The 26629-nt window shown below is 38.0% G+C and overlaps 1 protein-coding gene across 1 annotated transcript in view; it reads left to right on the top strand.

Annotated features, from left to right (window-relative positions):
- The window catches only part of CngA (Cyclic nucleotide-gated ion channel subunit A), a 349197-nt gene that overhangs the window by 221869 nt on the left and 100699 nt on the right, over nt 1-26629 (top strand). Inside the window, exon 5 of the mRNA XM_072301734.1 lies at nt 22060-22137. Coding sequence (XP_072157835.1) covers nt 22060-22137 — 78 coding nt within the window. The remainder of the gene's footprint in view (nt 1-22059; nt 22138-26629) is intronic.

The following is a 26629-nucleotide window of genomic DNA, read 5'->3' as shown; positions in this document are numbered from 1 at the left end:
TTGATGTAGATGGGGACTCTCAGGATAGCGCGGGATATCTCCTAATCCCCTCCACTTCGGCCTCAACTTGAGAGCTTTTTGGTGTTGATTTCAGAGAAAACCAGTGGCACCATCGTGTTTCTAGCGAACTTTTACATGAGAACCAGTAGTCAAATCGCAAATTCCTCACTCATGCAACATCTCCATTTTAAAGCATCCTATATCGTCACATCCCGGTCAAAGTATCACAAGCACCATGCAAGTACGTTTCAGAATTCCCGCTGCCATTTTATATTTTTTTCATAGACAGTTAAGGCAAAAATCATGCGAGCTAACGTGAAATACAGCAGTTAAAAGGTCAACATGCCTTATTCGGTGGAGCAATTTACTCGAGTTAGGTTCCAACCTAAGAATACAACTATATCAACTCTGGTGTGTTGCACAATATCACACGCATTTGAAGGCGTTTTATGATGGTCCGACCGCGACCTACGAAGAGTTGATGTGCTAACTTTAAGAGCTGTTTGCGATGCATATTTTCACCTTCCGGCCAAAGTATCACAAATGCCATGCGACGTTTAGAAATTTACGCCGAAATATTTCTTCACAGGGTAATTCAAAATCGCAGGGAAAAAAAGCTCTCAAGTTGAGGCCAAAATGGAGGAGATATTCCACGCTATCCTGAGAGTCCACGTCTAAATCAAGACAAACTCTCCATGCAAAGATAGGGAGGAAATACATTGACAGGGCTACCACTTTATTTGGGGACTCCAAAACTGAAAACACGGTAACCCTGCTAATGTATTTGCTCCCTATCTTATCATAGAGAGTTTGTCTTGATGTAGATGGGGACTCTCAGGACAGCTTGGGATATCCCCTCCATTTTGGCCTCAACTCGAGAGCTTTTTTTGAGCTTGGGAGTTGATTTCAGAAAAAACCAGTGGCACCGTCGTGTTTCCCGCGAACTTTTACATAAGAATCAATGGTCAAATCGCAAATTCCTCACACATGCAACATCTCCATTTCCTCCGTGGGCTGTAGAAGAAGCATTGCAGTTTGCATATACAGTTCAACGAATATTCGATGGATAATTATTGACATAAAAAACATCAATTCGATCTGAAAATAATGCCGAATTTGATACGGTACGTTGTTTCCCGAATGGAAGAACGTAACTTCATTCCAAGGTCGCAAAATCGACTCAAACAAATCAATCTTTTACAAGAATATACGTGTGCAATTTCCTCCCAAAATTTATCCGATTTTTGCAGGAGGTCAGAAGAAAAATCAGGGAAATTTTCGATTAGAAATCCCAAAATTCTCCTAGTAAAATTGCAATGGACCACTAGACAAGGTACGAATTTAAGCGATCTGATACGTGTTTCTTAACCAAAATTTCACGTAGAAAACGATTCACACAGCGAAAATTACGGAAACCAACTCCTAACGAAGATATTAACGTTTTTATTTCACATTGGTTACGAGGAATTTGAACTGCCCGCTCACAAGAAACTCAAAACTCTACGTGAGTCAAATCGCCCACTACAACGGTTTCAGCAAGCTTCTCAATCGAGCAATGTTCATTTCCCATCATGTGTTGTTCAAACTATTAGCAATTTGCTATAACTGAGCCAAAGCGTCAAGATTGAGGTTGCCAGATTTTTATATCGCAGAGACTGTCATGATAACGTTTAGCGCGCGATGTGAATCACGTAGAGCATTGAGTTTTCATGAGCGGGTGGTTTGAATTCACGCATTAAGAATCATTAAATATCTTCGTAAGGAGTTAATTTCGGTAATTTTCGTTGTGTGCATCGTGTTTTACGTAAAATTTTGGTTAAGAAACATGTATCAGAATGCTGAAATTCGTACCTTATCTAGTGGTCCATTTCCGAGGGGAAATTTAGCAACATTGAAATGCAGTTACTTTCTTTCGTGAAGAGAACGACGAATAGACAGACATTCAATTTACCGCAATTTGATTTACAGACCTCTGTAAATCTACTGACGAGTCCGTGATCGATCGATACATCGCCAAGCACGCCACGCCACTGCTCCATGATCCTAAAGACGGGAATCTGTTCAATATTTTAATGATTTTATGAGGGTGTAAAGGATGAAAAGTGCCTCTTGATGACTGTGGAAAAACCACGAAGCGCCGCGCGCCGCCTCGAGAATAACTGAATTCGCTGAAAGAGCAAAAAACTCGACTCGAGTGTCCCTCCGCCCACGTTACTCTTGTAAGCAACAAAAAACAAACAAAGCAAAAAACTTTCCGCCGCAAGTATTTCATTCCCTCTTTAAACCCCTTTGTTCCTCTTCCTCCTGAATTCTCTCCTCTCGTTTTAAATTTAACAACTCGAGTTTTATTCTTCGCTAAAATCTCAAAAGTTACGGGAGGATCATTTCAGTGCTTTGGCTCCTGACAGCTTTTTAATGGATGTGTTGCACGCAAGTCTTCACAGGTAAAATGGCATGAAAATCATGTTGAACACGTCTTAAAAGCCTGAAATCAATTCTGCCGTGCTAAAGAAGAACGCCGTATGAACCTTCAGGCGTTGCCAAATTTCCTCCGGCAAATTACTAATTTTCAGGAAAATTTTTGAATATTTTCCAGCCAATTTCTCAGATAATTATGTTTATAATTTGATCTAAAGTATCTGAAAATTTCAAGGAAAAATATTCACAATTTTCCTCAAAAATAAACATGTTTCGTGGGAAATTCGGCAACTCTCGAATGTTCATACGGCGTTCTTCCTTAGCACAGCAGAATTCCCTAGTACGCAATCGTACGGTTTGTAACACGCTTTTTCAAGTTTCCTGCGTCCGCGGGCAGTTTTTCTCATTCACCGCCGACCAGGTTTGCACGGATAGGAGTCAGAGAAACTAATTTGAGTAAACAAACGATTTCTCTAACTTTTTCCATCGTGTAATTTCAATCGTTTTTAAGCGCTTGTTTCCGTTCACTCTCTTTATTTTGCAAAAACGAAAGCTTTGAATGAATCGAAATCTTGCGCAAGGAAAATGTTTAACAGTTTGTGAGATTGTTGGTTTGTTTAGGTTAGGTCTCTCTCCGAGCAAACCTGACTGCCGGCCACCGAGAAAATCTACTCGCATACGCGGTAAATTTGAACTTGCGTGTTACAAACTTCGTAGATTTCACCCTAAGGAGTGAATTTCAGATTTTTTTGATGTGCTCAACATGAATTTCGAGAAAATTTTCCTAACGAAAGTGTATTCAGTCGGCTGTATTTTTTGCGTGTGACAGATCTCAATTTTGTTTCCTCTTGAGTCATTTGAAAATGTTTATCCTTGCAAAATTTTACTATCTCCAATGAACCGAAGATTTTCATTCTCCGTTTTTCAAAGATTTTTTTAAAAAGCATGAGAGTGACGCATGAGGCATAGCGCGCCACTGCGAATGAGACAAACGCATCCAACGCAACATGAAAATAGAGAAAGTAAAAGACGCGCGCTGATTACGGCTCGGAGATACCACTATTCGTACTTGATGGATGTCCGTGTTGCATATCTGCAAAATTGAAGGCGCGAGGCGTGATCAATTCGCAATGCTTCGCTTCGTGCTGGCAGCTCACAATCAGGTTGACAGAAAATATCAAAAACGAGGCCCGAATAGTCCCTCATTCCTTCGGCAGCGTTGACACTAGATTTTTTCATTTTTTTCAGCTAGATGTTTGATTTTTTCCGGAGGAATAGACCTACAACTAAAACTCGTTCGTTCCCACCCCATACAACCCGAGAAGCTCGTGTTATTAACAAGCCTTGGATCAATTTGACCGGGCTTGTGCATCTGAAAGTTAACTAATAACCATATTCCTATCTAATGTTAGCGAATGCTTTTTAAAAGAGTCTTTTAAAAGGCAGATTTTTGTATTACTTTTCTTACAGCCATATAGCTTAATTGGGGGGCTTGGATGTGCAGTTTTGGAAAAAATTAAGTCATTATGCTGTCGAATAAAACTAGTCTTAAAGCATATTATGTGAAAAATCATCTCCCAAATTCCAATTTTTAAACATCAAAAAGTCAGTTTGAACTTTCTCTCCGTCATAAGGATCTATCTAATTTCGATACTTTAAACACGTATTTGTCGAAATAGCAAATAATACACTCTTGCACCTCGTCCTCTAAGCTCTGAAATTCTGGTTTACCTGTGACTTTCGATTTTCGGCGGTCGCTCCAATCTCAATTACCGCGGATACTCCTTCTGCTATCCAGGTCTTATTGAGATTATTATCCAGGGACCCATATTCATTGATTTACGGACCTCATACCTTGATGCATAAGCACGTTAGTTCGCAAGTCGTACGGATGCATTTCGAACATAGTAATAACATGCAGTTAAAAATGGATTGGATCGAATTTACGGTGCATAATCCGAAACTTTAACTCCAATAAAATCACCCCTCCCTGCTCCCCCTCTAAATTCCCTGTAAATCTCACCGACGCGACCACTCATAAATCCCCACTCATCCGCGATACGATCTAAAATAAATTTCATCCGTCATCAATGAAGGAGCGATTTTTCAGCTGGAAATTACTGTTGTTGCCCGATAACGCTGGTCCGAAGCCAAGTTCAATTTCAGGCTTTAATGCTCACAGATCGGTCGGAGGGATGTTAAGGTACTCGAGGTATCGCCTCCTCGCTTCCCCCTTATCCTCTGCTTCGGAGCCCCCCTTCGTCAGTTTTTGACCCCGTTTCCGAAGGAGTCCGGAGTTATTGTCTTCGCTACAAATGAGGGATAAGGGAGTGATAAGTAGGGACAGATTCGGTTAGCTTCGGATTATTTCAGCTGGAATAGCCTCTCGTGAAAAAAGGTATCGACGGGTCGGACTACCCCTATGATGTTCATCCATGTTGCCGATTTTTGAGCTTTCTCTTGCACTATGTGCTGAGAAAAAAATGTGCTCCGGTGTTGCCCAAATTCTAGGAAAATTTCCAAAATTCCGGATTTTTTCTTTTCTTTTAATTTTTGGGAACTGCATCACTTTGGACCCAAACTTTTTGTATATTTTTGTGTACATTTTATACTGCATCACTATTCCTATGATGTTCATCCATTTTGCCAATTTTTTAACTTCCTGTTGCACTATGGCTGAGAAAAATGGGTTCTGGTGTTGCTGAAATTCTGGCAGAAAAATCCGGAAAAATCCCCAAGTTCCGGATTTTTTTATAATTCTTGTGAACTGCATTACTTTTGACCCGAACTTTTTGTACATTTTAGAAACCTTCAAACATTTGTATCAACGTTATTGGGAGTATAAAGGGCATTTACGGCTAAGCATTATATTACGGAGCATTTACCAAGAAATATAAAATGATGACGTGTTAATTTTGGGTTGCTAGAATTACGTATGGCGGGACCTAGATGCTGCTTTTCTCACTAGCAGTTAGTTTTTTTTACTCTGCGAATGTCCTATAATTAATTTTTCTATTTTTCCTCACAATATGAATCATGAAAGGTTACGTTCAACAAATATTTCCTTATCAAAATTCGACTTATAAGTTTAAAATCATCCAATGAGAAATTACCTTTATCTGAGTTCGTTATTTCAATTCCCCCGGCCGCTCGCTACAACATTAAATTCTGATTTTCTCAAATTTTAATTCCTCACAAAAGCGACTGCAGACTCTTTCTACTTAAAATCGCCAGAAACAAATGCCTAATAAATTAAAACAATCCGTGTTTTTCTCGGATGTTGACCACCAACACGTAGGTCTAAGATTATTCATCGATATTTTTCAATTTTTAACATATATTTCCGATTGAATATGTGACTTAATGTTGAGTCGGAATGTCTCGGGTTTATAGTGTTGGATTTTTAGCCTTAGTTCCCATGTTTTCCCTCTTGTGTTTTTCGTGTTACCATTGTCTCGGGCTACCTCGTAAAAATTTAAGCGAATTTTCGCGATCAAATATTATCCACCATTTAATGATATTCGACTTCTTTGTCGGTCTCACCGGAGACCGTTGAAATCCATAAATTTGAAATTTCGAATTCACCTCGAGACTTGCATTCGATTTTTAAATTGATGCAATCGATGCCAGAAACTTCATCCTTTATCAGAATTTTTGTTTCGTCATTTCTTTCTGTTGTTGTGTTTTGTCATTTAAAGTCTGCTAAGTTTGCAATTTGCTGCATTTTAGTGTTTCGCATTTTCTTATTTTCTTCTTAATTTCATTGAAAAAAATCTGAACTCTGATTGGCTCCTGCTTTCACCGATCATCGGCGTCACTCAGCATTCATCAATTCTTTCGATGACTGATATTCGATCGCGAAAATTCGCTTTTTGTATCTCTTGGGCATGAAGAGGTCTCGCCGTGAAGTTTGAAAAAGGCGGCAAAATCGGGAGCGAGCACATTTTTAAAAATAACCTGCCCGTTTTAGCGGGTATATTCATTAGGGAAGTAGGTCGACGGAGCTTGGGCAGTGATACAGTTCGTCTCGTTTCCGCTGAACCTAGTATTAATTTGCATTCGCCCGCGGAAAAGTTGGGTTCCTCCTCTTGTTCCCGCTCCTGTTCAGACGAGTTACAGGTGAACAAAGAAGTGCCGGGAACAATGGCCCCGCGTCAATTGAACTCGGGCTATTGAGTTTGTAAATTCAGTATCTTTTTGTCTCAAATCTATGAGAGTAAACAGAAAAAGAGGGGGATATGAGGTAGGTCGCGGCAGAGCCGCCGGAAGGCTTCAGTTTTATATTTTCTCGCTGTTGAAGGTAGCAGAGAAGAGAAAGGTATAACGAAAAAAATGCTACTGCTCCTACGTTACCTGGGGAGAAAAAGGATAGGGAAAGCTGTTAGTCACCCATTTGGCCCGACGTATAATTTTTGCCACTTTTTCTCATTTGGACGTGTTGAAGTTAAAAGGGACAGTAAAATGAAATGAGAAGTTTCGTCTTATACGCATATTGATTTTTTATTATTAATTAGTGGATGTACATTTTGACAACTGTACTTTTAACTTTCTTTTAAATTCGTATTCTACTAATCGTTCTCCATTTTTACTGTTTTTAACAACCCGAATGCATTGTAATACTATTTTAATTTAATGAGCTTTTTGTAAGTTTTTGTGATACCTAATAGTGCTGAGGATGGGCCCATATGGACCGAAATGCTCACATTCTCTCCCCCTCTCCCCTCTCCCCGCCCCCTCTCTCCCTCTCCCCACTTTCTCCCCCTCTTCTTTTAAGACACGATCTATAACTCATTGACTTCGAAATTCTCACTAAAGGTCAACTAATGGAAGTATTTGATGCTTTCTTGTACCAATTGAATACAAAATTGACAACATCCGAGCTTTGGTATATTTATTTCTTTTTTATCTATTCTTTATGTTAAAGCTCTTTTTGCCTAACTTCATAAAAAAATGTGTTTCTCGTCGTTCTTAAGCGCGATTTGACGTCGTTTTCCCCGAGATCAGACTTAGAATTACGTCAAGACGTCTTGAAAATGAATGAGGTGAGTTGAAAATTCAAAGATACGCATCTTTTACCGCATGATAATTTACTGGCAAACAACTCATTGCTCTCCCACAAAAAATGAAGAGTGCAAAGAAGTAAACACGACCTGGAGACTTTCCCACGTCGCGTCGCGCAATGTGGGCATTTTCAATTTAAAAAATGCATCATATTTGTCTGCCAAGTTTTCTCGGTTATTGCGCTGAGCTGAAAGTACCTAAGCAAACAAATCCTGAGGTTTGGGGCGGTGACGAAAATCCTGCAGGATGCGAGAGATCTTCGTCGCCAGAGTCAACAAACTGAAAAATAGAACTGGTATTTTCCCGAAGAACGATCGCTCCAGCTTCGAACGAAAGTTTTCACATGGGAAGATATCAGAACGAAAAAGGTCGTATTCCATCTAAACAGCTTTTGTTGCAAAATGAAAGTTCAGGTCAAAAAAAATTATCAATGAGTTCTCTGCGGAAGTAACTGCGTCCGGTCATACAAAGATTTCATATCGACCTTTCTGAGACAGAAGGGTGAATTCTCATCCCAGGGTTGCAAAACTAACTAAAGTAAATAATTTTCTTACAAAGATATAATTCTGAAATATCCGACCAAACTTTTGCTGAGTTTCGCCAGTGGTCAGAGGAAAAATCGGTGAAGCTCTCAATCAGTAGTGACTGGCTGTTAAAAATAATACTCTGGTAAAAATAATAATAAGGTGTGGGAATTTCGCAACTTTGAAATTTTAGAATGCTTTCTAGTGTATTTAATGACATAGTTTTGATATTTTTCAGGATTAGGGACCTTACAGCACACGGATGTGTTGTTAAGAAATCAATTTTTGTAGAGTTGGATCGAGAGACTTTGATTTGAGCTTTCAAAAAAACACTGTTTTTTTTTACCAATATTTAGTTTTTTCTGTTTTTTTTTTCTGCTATATTATCATTCATTTTTGGGCCGTTCGATGCCGTGCGATTCCATCTGATCCAACACTTTTGCGAGTTGATCCCGATAGAATGAACTGTAAAAGAGTGTTTTCTTATTCAAACCATCTAAACCGGGGTTTTTCACGTTTCAGGTTGTCTTTTGTTAAATTATTCGCGCAGCTTTCATCCATTCCTTAGTCTCAATACCGCAGTTTTTAGACTTTCGGCACCAAGATTACTTCCATCTCGAACAGTCCCAAAACCTGAACGTACTCTGATAAACCATGATCAAATACATTCTCAACAATTTAGAATCTCCGTAATATAATTATCAGCATTCATGCTTTAACATTATTTTAATATTTTATTTTTGTAGAAATGAAAATCTGTTAGCTCAATGCTGGTAATTTACCATTAGAAGTTGCTTTTGTTACCTAGTTTTCCTCCGAATGCAATTCTGTACATTTAGCGTCTTCGAACCGCTGGCTTCAACCGTACGTGCAAATTACTGTTGCCTGAACTCACGCCAGTAAACTCCTTTAACTACCCCCAAAATCTTGTGATGATGGTAACAATGTTTATTTTCACTTTATTGTTCTTCAGAAGCTCCTATTCCTTCAAAATCTCTCTTGAGTAACCGATCTTTAATGTAGGTGCCGTTAATTACTTGCCGTGCCGAACTGCCAGTTGCAACTGGATCCCTGAAAAATGAGCCATTGAAAGTGCTACATTGTTAATAAAGTGAGGGTTTATTTCACTCCGAGCAAATGGCTGATGTTTACACTCGAAGTAAAGGAGGAAATACAATCTCCTTGGAGAGTTGAGAGCGAGTCGCATTCGATTGCAGATAACTTTCATGTAGTCTCTATTTCACAACAGACGTATGTTCAACCACAACCCGCGGAGATCTTTGTCACTTTAATGATTCACTTCCAAATACACTGTACACGAAGATCATATGGAGGAAACAATGCCAAATGTGACTTTAGGCCATTTTAGAAACAACCCGAGTGCCATTTGCAAATCTATCAAGATAGGTGCTTTTATGGGTGAGGAAAAGTATTTATTTTTTACGCAACGCAGTCTATATGGCCATTTTGAGAATTGTTAAACGTATTATTCAAAATATCATTAGTAATTGACTATTTCAATCTGAATATCATTGACTATTTATATGAACACGTTCCTAATAAATGACTGGCAACAACGCTGTATGAAAGGTTTTAAAAATATGCCGAAAATATATTCTTGTATATTAAAAAAATAATATATTTTCGTGTCCATTGGCGAGGATAATTTTGAATTTATTGTTGCAAAAATATTGTCATGCATGTGAGTTTCTCGATTTAAATTATGAATTAAAATATGTGACTAAGTTACATATTTCAATTTCTAATTTCAATTTATAATTTAAATCGAGAAACTCTCATGCATGCCAATATTTTTACAACAATATATTTAAAATTATCCTCGCCAATTGACACGAAAATATATTATTTTTTTAATATACAAGAATATATTTTCGGCATATTTTTGTAACTACTTCTCAAACCTTTCGGGATGCTAAAATCTTAATGAAGTCAGAAATTATATCTGATTTTTTCTTGTTTCATGATACAAATTAATTAAGGCAGTCAGTGAATGACTGTAAATCTGTTGCATTATAAGTTTACAATAAAAAAAAAATAAATCAATTTGAAAAATAAAATAAAAATTAAAAAGTGCATGAGAAACGTCCCAGCAATTTAGAAAATATCTTAAAAATATTTCTGAAATACTGTCGATGCACAAAGGGCAACTAAAATTCATTCAATCCGACGTGAAACGAGTTCGGAGACCCCGAGCGAGAAAGCTCCGTGACTCAGAGGTTAACTGCACGATCCAGTTTGGAGATAGGCCAAGCTCCTTTCAAAAAGAGATCGTCTAAGTAGGGAACACAGTTGAGGTGAATGTAGGTAATAATGTAGGAGCAATGAAAAACCGTGCGACCGTATAAAAGGATGAGAGGATGAGAACTTAAAGAATGAGGCTTCAATTTTATAGGCTCTCTTTACGAGCGGCGCACCGCGGGGAGAAGAGCCGAGAGCCTGCAAAGATGGCAGGATACAACCCGCCCGACAGCCCCACTCTCGGCAGCGCCAATACGAGGAGTAGCCACCCGAAAAACAATTAATACTAATAAGGTTAATGTCACTAACTTTCAACCATAAACAAGGGAAGCGGCTTTTTTGACCGCAGCGCTGCTGATGAGGTGCTCCTGTGGCCACTTTTTGGTCTACAAAGTGTCCTCTTATGTTGTACGGCACATCTCCTTGCCTACAATTCTGTTTAGTGCAAAATAGCATTACATGGATGTTGAAAAATTTGCTTGAAATTTTTTTTCGTCTACGTGTAATTGGGTGGCACGTAAATTGGTGTAAACTGAAAAAAAATGTATATGGTCTTTGAGTTGAGCTATTGATACGTAACAAGGTGGAGAAATGGTGCTGGGTCCACACCATTTCGCGGGGAAAATAAAGCCAAGAAGTTCCAAAAATTAAAATTAGAGTCAAAATTAATTTTTTGAACTCTAATGCGCACCAGTAGGAAACTGAGGGGGGAGAGTGTTCAGCTCAGGCAGTTTGCATTGGAATATTAACAATTGGAAACATTGGAAACAACAATTAACATTGGAATATTGGATCATACAGTTCGGGCCACTTCTTAGTGTTTTTTTTTTTTTTTTTTTTTTTTTTTTTTTTTTCTTTCTTCATTTGCATGCACAGTTTGGGGCTATTGATACGTAGGTCTATCAATAACGATGGTTGGAGTCAAAAAATGCTTATCTTGATTGACGAAGCTACGATTTTTTTTGTCCTGGGAACAGAGTTCCCCATGATATTTTGTCCTGGGAACGGAGTTCCCCATGATATTAGAATCGTTCCGTTGCTTTCGCTATGGGATTCCCTATACCTCTGCGACCTTGAGCGTTTCGCCCAGTCTCCGATTTTTGGTTGATTTTCCGATGTATCAAAAACCGTTGTATTTTTTAGCCAATCATATCTCTACGTCAAGTTGTGTTGATTGCTAAAATTCGCTTTCAGCGAGTTTTTTTCCAACTTGAGATGTCGTGTCTGACTGGTAAATCTGCGCAGAACCACGAAGTTCCGTTTTTGGGCAAATTCTTTTTTTTGGGAGGTTCCGATTGGTTATTTTTCGCCATCAGTTTTCTGTTCGTTGGTGCAAAAGATCGCCTACCTCGGTGCTCTTGAGAAGCCGCCATTATCCCACCTGAAATTCGAAAAATAGAAGTAAAGAAATAATAACCATCGTACAAGGTGGAAAATTGTTCTGGAGGACTCGTTACGGATATATGAGCCAAAATCAGAACTCGATTGATTGATTTAATCCATGAATACAGAAATATTGCCTCAGCTTACTGCCGCGATACCAAATGCATGATGAGATGAACCTTGAGACACATGATAGCATAGGTAAACAATGTCTCACAGAGAGAGGCGCTTAGCTCATTTCTTTCATATCTCAGGAGCTACGAAGCGTCCAAAACAACTCTTGTGATAAGCCCCGCCCACCGTCACAGTCTTTTGTAGGCTATTTTTACGCACTCAACCGCGGAGCCGTGATAGCCTGGTTGACTAAGTCGCCACATTTTTATGAAAAGGAGCGGGCACTAGGCAATCGGGAGTTCGATACCCGACGGTGGGTGTTACTTTTTAATGGTTGTATTGAATGTTTTAGACTAATCATCAAAAAATACTTAATACTAGATGATAAATGTGCGAAAATCTTCTCGTGAGTTAATATGTTAAACATAAATACTGGAATATACCTCCTTCATATAATCAGCCACATGTTCCCCCAAATTAATGACGTTATTTTCTTTTTTCAATAAAGTTAATTTGCATTCAACGTTCGTAAGTTAAGCGAAAAGTACCTATTGATACAAATAGAAAGACATGAAAATAGTATGTCTAACATTTCAGTTGTTTTTTTTTATTATTTATTTTTTGTTTTTTTTTGTTTTTTCAATAAAACAAATTGACTGGGACTAGAATCATCGTATCTCTGAAGACAAAAGCTAAGTTTTTTTATACAGAAATACTAATATATTCATCCTTTATATAATCAGGGAGATGTTGACCCAAATATTGATGTATATTTTCTCTGTTCGCCCAAATTAATGATGGTATTTTCTTTTTTCAATAAAATTAATTTACATTCCACGTTCTTGAAGCAATATTTTCTCCAAATTTCAGCAAAAAATAACAATTTATACCTACTCAAAAAGTAAATAAATAAATAAAGCAATGACATGAAAGTAGTATAGGTAGTACACATCTAACATTTCAGTTACATCTATTTGAATGAAAAAAATTGGCCTCCGGCCAATTTATGCGCGGCGCTTCGCGCCGCGTACCGGCGCTACGCGCCGGCATTTGGGGGGGCTTCGCCCCCCCATCCGCTTAGCGGATTGGTGCGGGGACCGCACGGGACTTTCTCGCTCGAGCCGGCGCTTCGCGCCGGCATAGACACTTTTACTGGAATATTTAGAAAAATACTGCCAATTTTACAAAATCATAAAGTTTGATTGGAATTTTGATCACAGGATAATAGTTATGAAATTTTTATTCAAACCACTGAACTTTATTGTAAATGTCTTCGCAATATGTGATGAATTCATATATTCGGACTCGACTTGTTGATTTTATGAGGCATCTTCAATTAAATATGTAATTGATTAACAAAGTCTCCTGTCAAAGATGGCGATCCGTAAAAATCTTAGCTTTTCTACGATTCATTAGGATCCATTAGATTCGTTGACATCATACTTCAGATACGATTTTATATTATAATCTCTCCTTAAGCACGGTCAAAAGCCATCAAATATCTACTTGAATGGGTAGAATGACTATTCGATGTTCAAATAGTCTTAAAACTAAACGGTTTTCGCTTAGCATCTCCCAAATTTTAAATTTGGCGGGCGAATCTACCTGCTGGAAGGTTCACCACACACCCGCCAGGAGCGCCATCTCCTTACCGCGTATCCCTGTAATTCAAAGCGAAAACAATAGAGAGCGCTGAGAGCGCCATCTCCTTGCTGCTGTCGACCACAAACCTCGGGTTCTATTCTAACAATTTATAACCTCCTTTATTAAGTAACAAGCATTAAATCAGTCATATTTGTGCCGTATTATTATATTATATTTGTGCTTAGTACCTCGTAAAAAGGAACCGCGAAAGATGGAATCTGCCGGGATTCTAAATTCATTAACAACAAACATATTAGTATTTAATAAAGATGTGTCAGTTCTTGCGTCAGCTTGATGACTCATACTTAGTAACTTTATATTGTAAGTACCTACCTAATTAGTTGTCTAATTTTGCTTGGTATATACCTACGGAGTAATTTTGGAAATAGTATATGATGCATTATATTATGCATTTGAATTCCTAGGTTTTACCTGACTCAAAGCGTTTGCTGCTATTATCTAGAAGCGTTCCGACTCATTTATCAGAGAATTGAGCGTTTCCTATCGGCCCCTCTGCAATTATGAGATTAGTCCAAGAATCCTTTAGGAACTTAAATTAATGACTCAGATGGTGCTTTTGAGCCAACTTTCAAAGAATTAAAGGCATTTATTCCAAATCTACAGTCCATGAGCTCTCCGTGTGACCGAAGTGCTCTCCTCGCTATATGACGCGTAACCCTTCAATTTTTAGTTTAGTCCAAAGACCTCATAGGAACTTACATTATTGAACCAGGTGGTGCTCTTATGCCAACTTTCGAAGAAATGAAAGGCATTTTTTTTCAAATTTACAGTCTTTGAAAATGAGTTGTTTGTGTGATGTCGCGGAGCAAAGTGCCCTACTTTTGGGCCTCGTAATCCCTTGAATTTTGAGTTTAGTCCAAAGATCTTTTAGGAACTTAAATTAATGACCCAGGTGATGTGCTTGATGCCCACTTTTAAAGAATTAAAGGCATTTTTCAAAATTTACGGTCCCTCAAAATGAGCTTTCCGTGTGATTTTGCTGAAAATGGACCTTTAACCCAATTTGACCCTAGCCCCCCCAAATTTTAGCGTACCCCAAAATCGTTGGACGTGCATAAGGAGACCATAAATATGGTGTTCTGTGAGAATTTTGAATGAAATCGAACAGATAGATTCTGAGATATCGCTGTAGACAGATTTGGGGGACGTCGGACGGACGGACACACATTTTTTCAAGTATGGTTATTTTGACTCCTGGGACCTTAAAACGTCTAGAAATGATGAAATTTCAACTTTTTTTTTTTTTTTTTTCTTGGAGGATGACAATACTTCCTCTCTACCCTAGGGGAGCGAGAAAGTAAAATGGCAACTTAGGAAGCACATAGGTCACTTATGATGCGTATTCGGGCATATGCGTAGAGTAAAAATATCATCCTTTACGCCGAAAAAACGAAACTGAAAGTTAAATGCGTTAACTTCCGAAAACCATACATAATCCAACGAAATAAATAATTGGTAAATAACAGCTTTCTTGTATGCAAAGAAAAAAAATTAAAAATGTTAAAAAAGAGATGTCGACACAAAATTACATAGCCCCTTCAATTCTGAAGATACTACAAACGAACTGTACCTTAACATTTTCATATCCCAGAAGCAAAAGTTCCCATGACGAATATTGCTATCGCTAGCGATTGCAAAAACCAACCTGTTTATTTTTTTTTCATACGGAAAATAATAATTTTTTTAGCGATTTTGTCTCATATTTTAAGGAATAGTCCATACAATTTTAATATGATAACATTTAGGTAATAGCTGTTTTAAGAAAAAGAAGTACCTACAAGAGAAATTTTGAATCGTCACAATATCTAGAAAATCTTTTTTCGATGTTCACAGTTGATCAATACCTAGGGTTGGGCGCGGCGCGAACTTGCGGCGCTGTTCTTGAAGGCGCCTGCATGCGACTATTCTAACTCCAAGCTTGTGCATGTTGCATACATAGGAAATTGAAGGAGCGCAACTTTTCCGTGCTATCTGTGGCGCGCGTCAGCAATAAGTTGCTTTCGTGAACTGATTAAAAAAGTGGTGCTGCCAAATGGGAGAAACTGTGAGGGAGCAAACGAAGTCGGCAACATTACGACGTTGTATGAACCCTTTTTCCGGCGGAAGTAAATTGATGATAAAACGACCGATCATGGACAAATATGTCTGAGAAATGACGCGACTCATCGGACGGTCATAACCGAACTGTGTCCAATCTGGACTTGTCATGGGAATGGGTGAGGAAGGGGGGGAGAGAAAAATATTAAAAATAAAAATGTGGGGGGGTAAAATATTGATACGGGTGGAATATTTGGCGGAGTCGACGCTGGCCACGAAAAGTGAGAAGTGAGAAATCATTTGTCTGATGGCTGTTTATTGTGGCGGGGGAGGGAATACATAGATGCCACGACTCACGAATTCAATGTAGCCAACATTTGCACGATACAATTGGACGTATTTATGCTAAAATGAACTATGTTACACGCAAACTCTGTGCTCATAGTTCCTTTTAGCATTAATACGTCCAATTTTGCCGTGCCAAGTAAGGACGACGTATCAACATTCGAGTTGTCAATTTTTTTCCGACACATGTTAATTTTTGAGGAGAGTTGTGAATATGTTATCCTGAAATTATCCGATTTTTTTTTGCATCTCCATAATGTGCTTAGAAAAGCTAGCTGGCGCGTGCCACAGCACAGAGAGCACAGATAAAGTCAAGATCCTTCAATTCAGTGCGTATGCAATATGCACAAGCTGGGAGTTTGAATAGTTGCATGCAGGCGCCTTCAACATCAACGTCGTATCACTCCGCGGTTTCCCGCTCCTGGCCGACTCGGGTGTATGACGATGTTGAGAAAAAAAACGCTCTCTCTATTCGCGACATTCTAAATTCTTCGATGTTATTTTAGTTTTTATAAAGTAAATCTAATGGAAGTCTTTATTTACTATTTATTTTTCTTCGGACCACCAGTGCTTTGCAATACATCGTTTGATCAGCCATTTTAACCCGTGCAAAAGGATCGATATGTAGAATGTTCGCAATGAATACATGAATAATCTATCTTTTACCGTGTCTTTAAACGGGAAAATATCGATAATCGATCATTCACACTGTGCTTTATTGCACCGTATCACGGCCGCGTTCTCGATTCCGACAAATGATAAAAATCTAAAAAGAGCTTTTGTCGATCGCGACGTTTATATTCTCGCGTTGTATTTTTCACAAGAAAACCCAATCGTTTTCATCATTTAAAAATTCACGGAATATTCTTCTTGGCATTTAGCAAAGTCGGTAAAACTTCGAGGAGAAATTTTCATTTGTTCTCCTTATTTGTAAAATTATATCTTGACAAGAAATTTGTAATTTCGTTAATCGGATCTCTTCTTTTCGGCCTCTACCATAGTTGGTGGCTAAAATTGGCGACCGATCGTATTTTTTGAGGCTGAAAGTAATTTTGTGCTAGTATAACTTTTAAAATTACTGATGGTTTGTTTATTTTATTAAAAAGACAATTTTCAATTTTCTCACTTAGTTTTTCCCCCAAAAAAAAAAAAATTCAAAATTCACAAGAAATACCGAAAGCTACTTATTTAATGCTTCTCTCCGGAGTCGGAATGATACTAAAAAAATCTTCGCAAATCGAACTCGTTGAGCGTATCCATCGATATATATAGCAAGACACTAAGGAACACCGATCAATAGCAAGATGTATTCTTATTTACAAAAATCAACCTGTTTCAATACTCAGCCAGCAACACCGAATGAACTTTTTGTGGGCATATTGACGTTTCCTAATTTCATATAATACAATATTTGTGACCCTACTTTTTAAATTTTTTAAATTCTGTACTACGCTATTTTGATCTCTCCTCTAAAGTGTTAATGACTCAAATGTTAAAAGCACCAAATAAACGTATCAACCAACCAACCAACCAACCATACTTATGATTAAAAAATCGAGATACAAGCGAAAATAAACAAGTAATATATCAAATGAGAAAAAATGCAAGTTTCCCTCAAAACCAATGGATTTTTTCTTCGAAATTTTCATCGAATTTTATTCGCAATCTCATCTACCACGTCTTACAGTTTCTAGACAAAATACTCATAACTCCCCTCTGAAAAATGAACTGTTGGTCGGCGGAAATTAAGGTGGATTTCATCGTTCCTGCGGCATGACATAAAAAAACGAGGCTTTATTTTTGTTTTCGCGATCGGAGCGGCAACTGAGGCACGCGGCTCTGCGGGGGTTACGAAAACTTAATCGAAAGTGATCCGCAGCGTCATCGGTGGCCGACCACTTGATGAATGAGTTGAATTGACATCACTTATTACTCACCGCACATCACAATCGTTGATACAACCGACGCCGCCGCGATGACCCCACGAAGCAGCGGGACGTCACTCTCTGTTGCCAACAATCAACTCTCACAATTAAACACACCAAGAGCTGGGGATCGAAAACACTATATTTTAGAGACCCCACACTTTCTGCCGTGCTACATTGAAAAAAAATTCTCGGCGTTTTTACCAAGGTCCGTTGGCACCTTTACCATCTCACTTTTTTTACCAATTATTGGTCATTTTACCTAGACAGACTGGTAAGTTTACCTAAAAACCGGTGTTTTTACTGTTTTTCTCAGGTAAGAATACCACTTTTATTGGTAATCAATTCCCGGTAACTTTGCCATTTTATCTCGGTAATTCTACCACAGTCGATAAAAAACATTGGCGTTTTTACCAAGGTCCAGTAAAATTACCGAGAAAGTTCAATAATTTTACCGAGATTTCTCGGTAAAATTACCAGTTTCATAAATGGTAATTTTACCAAGAAAAAACTAGGATCCAATAGAACCCTGAATTCTTGGTAATTTTACCCTTTTCTTAGTGAATACACCGAGATTTTTTGTCAATGTAAGGAAGAACGCCGTATGAACATTCGAGAGTAGCCAGAAATCCCTTGATAAAATATGTATTTTTGACGACACTCGTGCACATTTTTCTTTGAAATTTTCAGATATTTTAGATTAAATTAGATGTACAAAACAGATAAACAGATAACAGATATTTTAGATTAAATTAGATAGACAAAACAGTATGAAAATTTCAGCAAAAAATATTCACAATTTACCCAGTAAAGTCGGTTTTCGGCAAAGGAAACTTGGCAACGTCTGAAGGTTCATACGGCGTTCATACCTAGCACGGCAGAACAATTCAAGAAAATTTAAGCGATTCAGCCGATCTGCCGTGATAGCGAAGAGAACAGTGAGTGAAAAAATGAAGTTTTGAGAAAACGGGCTGAGAAGCATCTGACAGGAAAATATTATTGAAAGAAACGAACCAGATCAGCCATTCTTTCTCAAAGTAGCACTAATCTTCCGAAAGACTCCTAGAAATCGTGTGGATGATTACAAATGGACTGATTTTATTCGGGTGTATTAAAGATGTACATTTCAAAGCAGCTGAGCGCTTCTCCAGTGCGAACGCATTAGAGTGAACGTATCAGAACTTATTACCATTCCCGTTTGTTTTTACTTACTTGACTTTTCCTCTTCCCGATGAATTTTTTTGTGAATTTCTTAAGCGATGCGTATTTTCGACACAAAAAGTGTATGTTTTTAAATTATGTTTAAATGTTCCAAAAAAAAAATCGTCGGGAAAACCAAAAGTCAAGTAGGCAAATCAATGCACCCCACTAAAATGCTAACGAAACATCTAACCTAAACAATGCATTCGAGTGAGGAAAAAGTTGAATTTTTGAGGTCAATGTTATGATTCGCCTCATGGTGATAAATGAGCAACATGCTGAGAAAAAAATCAAATAAAATCCGCTTAATGATAACTGATGAGCTAATAAGTTTTTAGTTAGGCGAGTTTTTGCAAATTAGGTTATGATTGCTAAACCGACTTCTCAACTCTCCAGTCATCAATCGCGTCATCAGGCACATTTCAGCGATAAATTTTGAAAGTAACTTTAAAAATATAGGAATGATAGGAGCGCAAGATCTTTAAAATATATCGCCTGTGCAGGGATTTTATTCATAGGAAAGTAGCAGTAAGTCCATTGATAGAATTTTGAGAAAATGAGGAAATCTTGCATACCGTTTGAGCGGAAAAATTGTATTGAATTACTCCTCAGTTCATCGTAAACCCAATTTAAATAATCACCAAAAGGGCTGTGCATCCTCGATAAGTCACGGAAAAATCGTAATGCTATATTTTCAGAAGCCTCAGACGGCCAGGAAAAGTCGGAAATTCTTAAGATAACAACTTGTCACCCTGATTAAGGAAACCCGCAGCTAAGCGGTTTTTTCCTCGAGCACAGCAGACCTGACGTCCACAGCAGCGTAATTTGAGAGAAAAAACGGTTAAACTATTAAATGCAAGTGCTGGCAGGAACAGACCACGGGAAAAATGATGTAGGTCTGTGAGAAAAATATGAAAATTAGAATGAAAATGCGGGAGAGGGAAACCTTTGAGGAAGAAGAGAGAGATGATTTCAGAAGAGAGAGAGATGATTTCAGAAGAGAGAGCGGGCCGATACTCACAGGGCCCCCAACTCCCGCCGAACGCGAAGCTCGAAAAAGAAAATAAGAGGAGGGATAAAGAGAAATAAAACACGGAAATGAAGAGGAGAGCGGAGTAAAAAATCATTCTGGCGGGATGATGTCATTAAAAACATCTGTGTAACGCGTACCTGCACGGTGTGTGCACGGGTTCACTTTCAGCGCCGCGACGCTTATGTGCACTAAACCGTGCTACGCAAAAACACCATATGAATGTTCAGGCGTTGCCTAGTCTCGGTTCTCAAAATACAAATTTTCTGCTAAAACTGTCCGCTTTTTTTTAGTTTCTTATAGAATCAGTGGCGTGGCGTGAATGATCGGCTATCGATATTTCTCTATTTGAAGCTATGGTAAAGAATTCGCTGCGAACACCCTGTATATCGATCCTTTTCCATAGGTTTAAATGACAGATCTATCGATACATCGCAAAGCACGCCACGCCACTGCATAGAATGGACTTCGTAAAGTATAAGGACCTCTGTCATAGTTCGGGGTTCGATTGCACTTTCGACGTCGATATGATATGAGGTAGTGCAATATTTATTCTTCCATTAAAATTGTACGCAAAGCATGGTAGATATACTTCAGATATTGCCAAATTTAACTGGAAATAAGAATGGGATAAGAATAAATTTATTTGAGATAATGCAACGATAAGGACATTTTCTTAAAGTAACGATTTTTTCTTGTTTTGTTTCATGCAATAGAGTAGGAGGTCAACCAATAATGTGATCAATAGTGCTTTTCGTCGATCATATAGGTTGATTTTTGATGGCTAATTGGACTTTCGTTGATTCTGGTGTGTTTGCAAGCGAATTATATGAATTAAACTTGCATCCGCCAGTTTAAGCTCTGAACTCTTGCCCCTTGCTTATCCCTCGACTTTGGAGTGTTTATTTTCTTCTGTGCGGAATCTCAATGAGGGAACATGGGTACCCTGTGGTTTTTAATTTTTATTATGTCCCATGACTCATTCTAGTTAGCAGGCTGTGTCAATAACGGAAAAAACAACTAAATCGGCCCGAAAAACTAACAAAGAAACAACTTAAAACGGGACTAAGGCCGCAAATAATAAAAAGAAACACATAAAATAAAATAAGAAACCCGGGACGTTACGCAGGGATCACACCCGCATTTTCAACTGGCAAAACAAGAAAATTAAAAGAAGGACACTGTGAGCCTCACCGTTGTTATTGTGAGACTCAATAATTTTGAGTCAAATTGAGTATATTTCAAATTTGAGTCTCACAATAACAACGGTGAGGCTCATAGTGTCCTTCTTATTATATCTTCTTATTTATATCTTTATTTTTAATCCCTCTATAAAAATGATCCATTTGCTAAATACTATCTTAGCTTGAGCACATTTAAACTATGCGGTTGAAACTGCAATAGCGGCAGAAGAAAACTGGCGCGGCGGCGTGGCCAGCGTAGACGCTATTTCAATATTAACCTTCCATCGCATTGCTAAGGCGCAACCATACAACTATTCGTACTCTCCGGAATGCGTGAGGTATCACGCCACATTGAAGGCGTTTTCAAAGCTATGATCGGTCCATACCAAGATTCTCGTGTCGCTTAAAATTCAGAGCATGAGATAAATGGAGTAACTGATCTCACGAGCTATTGCAACAGTGTATATTTCACTTATCTCGTACACACACCTCCATACTGTCCAGAGAACTTATTGCAATGAGTGCATTTCATTTGTAATTTTTTCGAACTGTTTTATTTTATCTGTTGTTCGCGAAATGCTTTTTCTGCTACTTTGCCGATCAGATTTCATAACTTATCAGAGGCAATATATGTGTGTATCATAGTGAGGCTCATAGTGTCATTCTTTTAATTTTCTTGTTTTGCTGGTTGAAAATGCGGGTGTGATCCCTGCGAAACATCCCGGGTTTCTTATTTTATTTTATGTGTTTCTTTTATTATTTGCGGCCTTAGTCCCGTTTTAAGTTTTTTCTTTGTGTCAATAACTCAACTCGCGGTCTCTTAAGGTGCTGATTGTCATCGTTTGTCACGATTTCAACTTTGATGGTGAATTCTCAACCCATTCTCATGAGATTGTATTTTTTGTATGTTTCAGGACCCAGAGTGTGATATTAACGTTACACCTTTAAACCGAGTTAGGAGAAGCATTCGCCGAGCTGCCTCATCTTTTCGTGTATGTATCTACTTTCTTTTAATTAATAGTATCAGTATTAGTATTAATATTTTTAATTTCACATTTACAATTATTTGCATCTCTCATAATATGAACTACTTTTTATATTTTGAGCTAAGAATAGTTGCAGCTGATAAAAGCATACTGCGATAAAAACGACACGATAAAACTTTCACGGTCGGGCATTGAAATTTAAATTAAAAAGTTACAGCTGAAAGGGGGCTAGGGAGGTGCCACTCGAAGCAAATCGATCAAAAACGTGCTCGGGCAGTGAGACTGCAAATTCTACGCGCGGAGCAGCCGAGAAGCGGCCAAAACGGGACCGCACGTGTGACTATCGGCTACTTTATTTCCATAACCATTGAAAATTTTAGGAGGTGAGATGATTCAGCACGTTCACGATCATGATAATGAAAATTACCGAAGCCTATTTTAATTTCACTTATTGCTTCATTTTTATAATCCAGAAATATTCTCTCCAAATTGTTGTAAAGGAAGTACTGTAAAGCATGTTCAAATGGATTGCATTTTGTAAACAGAAACCAAGAGCATTCCAATGTTTCTAGGATTGTGTGACTTACATACCTTGCGGAAAAATTACTGAAATCTACAAAAAATTAAATTCGCACAAAAGTGATTTTTGTATTGAAATATATTAAATTAATAGATGAAAAGAAGATTTTTAACAATTATTAGCAATAGAGAAGGAGAGGTTATATAAATCATTTCTATACATGTTTATTTATATTTACTGTATAATCACTGTCCTCCTATTGTAAAGAGGGAGGACAGTGCTTATACTATATTAAAATACCCTTTCTAGGGGTTCCCTATGTAATAAGAATATCAAAATTTTTCGCTATTTTACGCGTGTATAGTTTTAGGGAGTAAAGATAAAACTTGTTTAGGTGATCCATTTATATTCGCAAGTTAAAAAAATTGCACAATCTTAGTGACATTGGAATACTTGTGGTTCTTTTTTGCAAAATGCAATCCAAATTATCTTCAACATTAATCGGAGAGATTGCTTATTTCCCTCAATCTTCATGAGGAAACTACTGTCTAAATGTGTGTTTGATTTCACGGAGTCATTCTCCGGAAGACGTTTCATTTTCTCGGTTAGATGATGACAGAGGAGACTATCGTGATTTTCCTTCACATGCCACCATTTACGCGAATTCGCGGAAAATTGGCTTTGAATGACGCCTGCAGAAGCAGCGGTGGATATTAGATAGAGCCTGAATCACGGAGAGAAAATAAATATCGTGAGAAGGAATTGAATTGAAGTTCAGTAGTTGCTTGTAGCACCGTGCCAAGAGTCTTCTGAATGCACAAAGCATCGGTGCCAGACAAAGCATCTAGGCCGAATTTCGGTGCTTCCTGACGATGTACCTCTCTCGTTTACAAAGCATAAATATGACAACAGCGAACCCAGGAATCTTGCCACGCTATTTCATTGCAAAGAGACTGTCGTTGTGTGTAGCTTAGTTTCAGCCGTGTCAGGTTCAGATATATATATGACAGCATGGAGAAAGTTCATCGCGATAAAGAAACTTTCAGCATAACGATTAAAATTTCTCTCAGAGTGATTAAAAGTATTCTTGGATCAACAAGTGCTTTTTTCGGGGCAACAGCACACTGATTTAGTGAATTGATATCGAACATCGCCAATTTTAATGATTGCTTGAATGAATGAACCATAGCTGTGTAAATTTTAAACTTATTTTATTACTAAATGCCTTACGACTTGATAATCATCACATCATCAAAGCTAATTACAGAATACATTCATGGATTGACACACGCTTAAACTCGATTCGACGATTTTTGCTGAAAGGAACTATGTCACACGCAATCTCTACGCACGTAGTTCCTTTTAGCATAGATACGTCCAATTTTAAAAAAACAAAAAAAAGGGTTAGTGCAAACGCAGTGAATTAAATATTATAATTACATAGGGGCTCCTTTAGTTACCGCGGGTTTAAAATCAGGAGAAAATATCGGGATAGAAAGGTCCGGATACAAAATGTTTGAGTGGAAAAATGTTTCCTTAGATTTCTTTATTTTTGCTTGAGATCAGACGAATCGGTGGAAATTTTTAAGTAATTACGTTCTTTCGTGTAGAAAATGACGAATTATGCTGCCATGCTAAGGAAAAACGCAGTATGACCCTTCAGACGTTGCCAAATTTTACTCGATAAAACAAGAATCTCCTTGTGAACTAACGAATATTTTTCATCAAATTTTTTAGGTAATTTTTTTTAGCAATTTCACCTAAAGTTCCTGAAAATTTTTAGAAATTATATCCATACATTTCCACAGAAATTGTTATTTTTTCGAAGGAGATTTGGCAACTCTTGAATGTTTATACGGCGTTTTTCCTTAGCACGGCAGTATGGAAACCTAGAGCCCTTTTATACTGAGAGTCAAGACAATGTGAATCCATTTCTGATTGGTTCCCGTACATTAGGCCTTCACAGTTTCACAAACGGGAATAAAGATTACCTTTTCGCCGATTGCAAAGATTATACTCTGGAATGGACCAGGGAATTACGGGTACGGCAAGGAACAAACGGAATGAGAGAAGGAACGGAGAAAGGAATTTGAGAATGGGCCGATCAAAGATTACAAAAAACGTTCAATTTCTGTAATCTTTATTCCCGTTTGTGACTACATGAGGGGTGTTGTCTTGACTCTCAGTATAAAGGGACTCTATGGAAACCTTGCGAGAGGATGGTGGGAATGCGATTTTTCTCGGTGCACGAAAGACTATCGACACTGCGAATCACCGTCGAGATTGACGATGAAGGGAATCTGGACTTAATCCGAGAATTTAAGAGGACAAAACTCTCGCTCGGTGCGGTAAATAATGAATGAGGCGTCTGATGTTTGTTTGCACGGCTCCAAGTGAGCGGCGCACAGTGGATCGAGTCAGTACGAGAGATCGGACATAATTTAGAAACTTAAAACGCTTATAACTCCGTTCATACTAGACTTTGAGGTTTTGAAAGTAGTTCCATTGGTTTTTTCGTGAAATTTTCTTCAAGATGCACCCCTTGAAATTTAAAATGTGACGATATAAACATCAAAATTTGTAGTTTTAGTCAAAAATTTTATGTCCGACCTCTCTAATTGACTCGATCCTTTGTGCGGCGGAGCGACCTCTCATCGCCTCCGCTTCTCAAGTCCGCCTCCGTAACCACTTCCCGCTCCGTCCACACTCCGCCGCAAACAGGAATTAGTCAAAGAGCAATTGGACCGCGCTAAGCAGAAAGGAACCAAGCCATATCAGCTGTTGCCAAATTTAACTGGACAGTTAAACTTTTTACGTGCAAACGGTTGTGCAGATTTTTGTGCGAATTTCAGAGAATTTTCTGCAATCTGCATACCCACACTGGAAAAAAAACACATTGGACCTAGAGTCCAGACTCTTGAAAACATCGACAAGAAAAAATACTCTTGATTCTATCAGATGTTTGCTTAAATCAAAAGGAAATCCGCTCAAATTAAGAGGCTTGGTTCTTGATTTAAGCAAAAATCCGATTGAATCAAGAGTATTTTTTCTTGTCGATGTTTTTAAGAGTCTGGATTCTAGATCCATTGTGTTCTTTTTTCCAGTGCGTAGTGTAGTAGCAGTGATCGTGATAAATAGCGATTTTATCAGTTGGTCATCGCGATTTTATCGGTGGCAATTCATAGTAAGATTGTTGAATTAAAAATTGCTCTATTTAGCAATTAAATCGCTACAAATCGCAATTTTTCTTTCGATAAAGTCGTGATCAATTGTCGTCGATAAAATAGAGGTTTAATCGCCATTTATCGTGATTTTTAATATCGTAATAAAACCAAAATATCGTGATAAATTGTCGGGTTACAAAAGCGCAATTTTATCGCGATAAGATCGAGTATAATCGCTCAGATGTTGATGATCCGGGCGATTTCATCGTCGATAAAATCGCAATATATAGCGACTAATTGGGTAGTACGAAGCAAATTCCTTAAAATTGTCAAAAGAATCCGCAAAAGAGTTCTCTAGGAAAAAATTAAGTTAACTTAAATTTGGCAATGGTGGATGTGACTTGGCTCCTTTCTCCTAACGCGGTCTAATTGGCTCGAATGGCAGTCCCAAAGTTATACGGGGAAATTAACGAACCGACCGCGACGTAAGTGTTCGGAAATAGTATCATCATTTACAGAATCGAGTTTCTTCACGTACATAGAGAACAACAAGGGAATGGTAGCAAATCGGGTTCTTGGGTTTTGTCGATGACTTAGGTCAGTAAGGGCGGTTTAATTGAAACATACCAAGTCGCATTTTGGAAGAAAGTGAGGGTGGAATGGTTTTTAATTGACGTATAGCTAGTCGTAATTTTTATATTTTCAAAAATTAAAAAAAAAAAAATTAAAATTAAATGAAAAGAAGGTGAAAATAGTCGTTAAATATCTGTAATGTTGGGTCTTATATAGAGGGACATAACGTCAGACCTCTTAT

Source organism: Bemisia tabaci, chromosome 6 (genome assembly GCF_918797505.1).
Source record: "Bemisia tabaci chromosome 6, PGI_BMITA_v3".
NCBI lineage: Eukaryota > Metazoa > Arthropoda > Insecta > Hemiptera > Aleyrodidae > Bemisia > Bemisia tabaci.
This window is presented reverse-complemented; position numbering and strand designations above follow the sequence as displayed.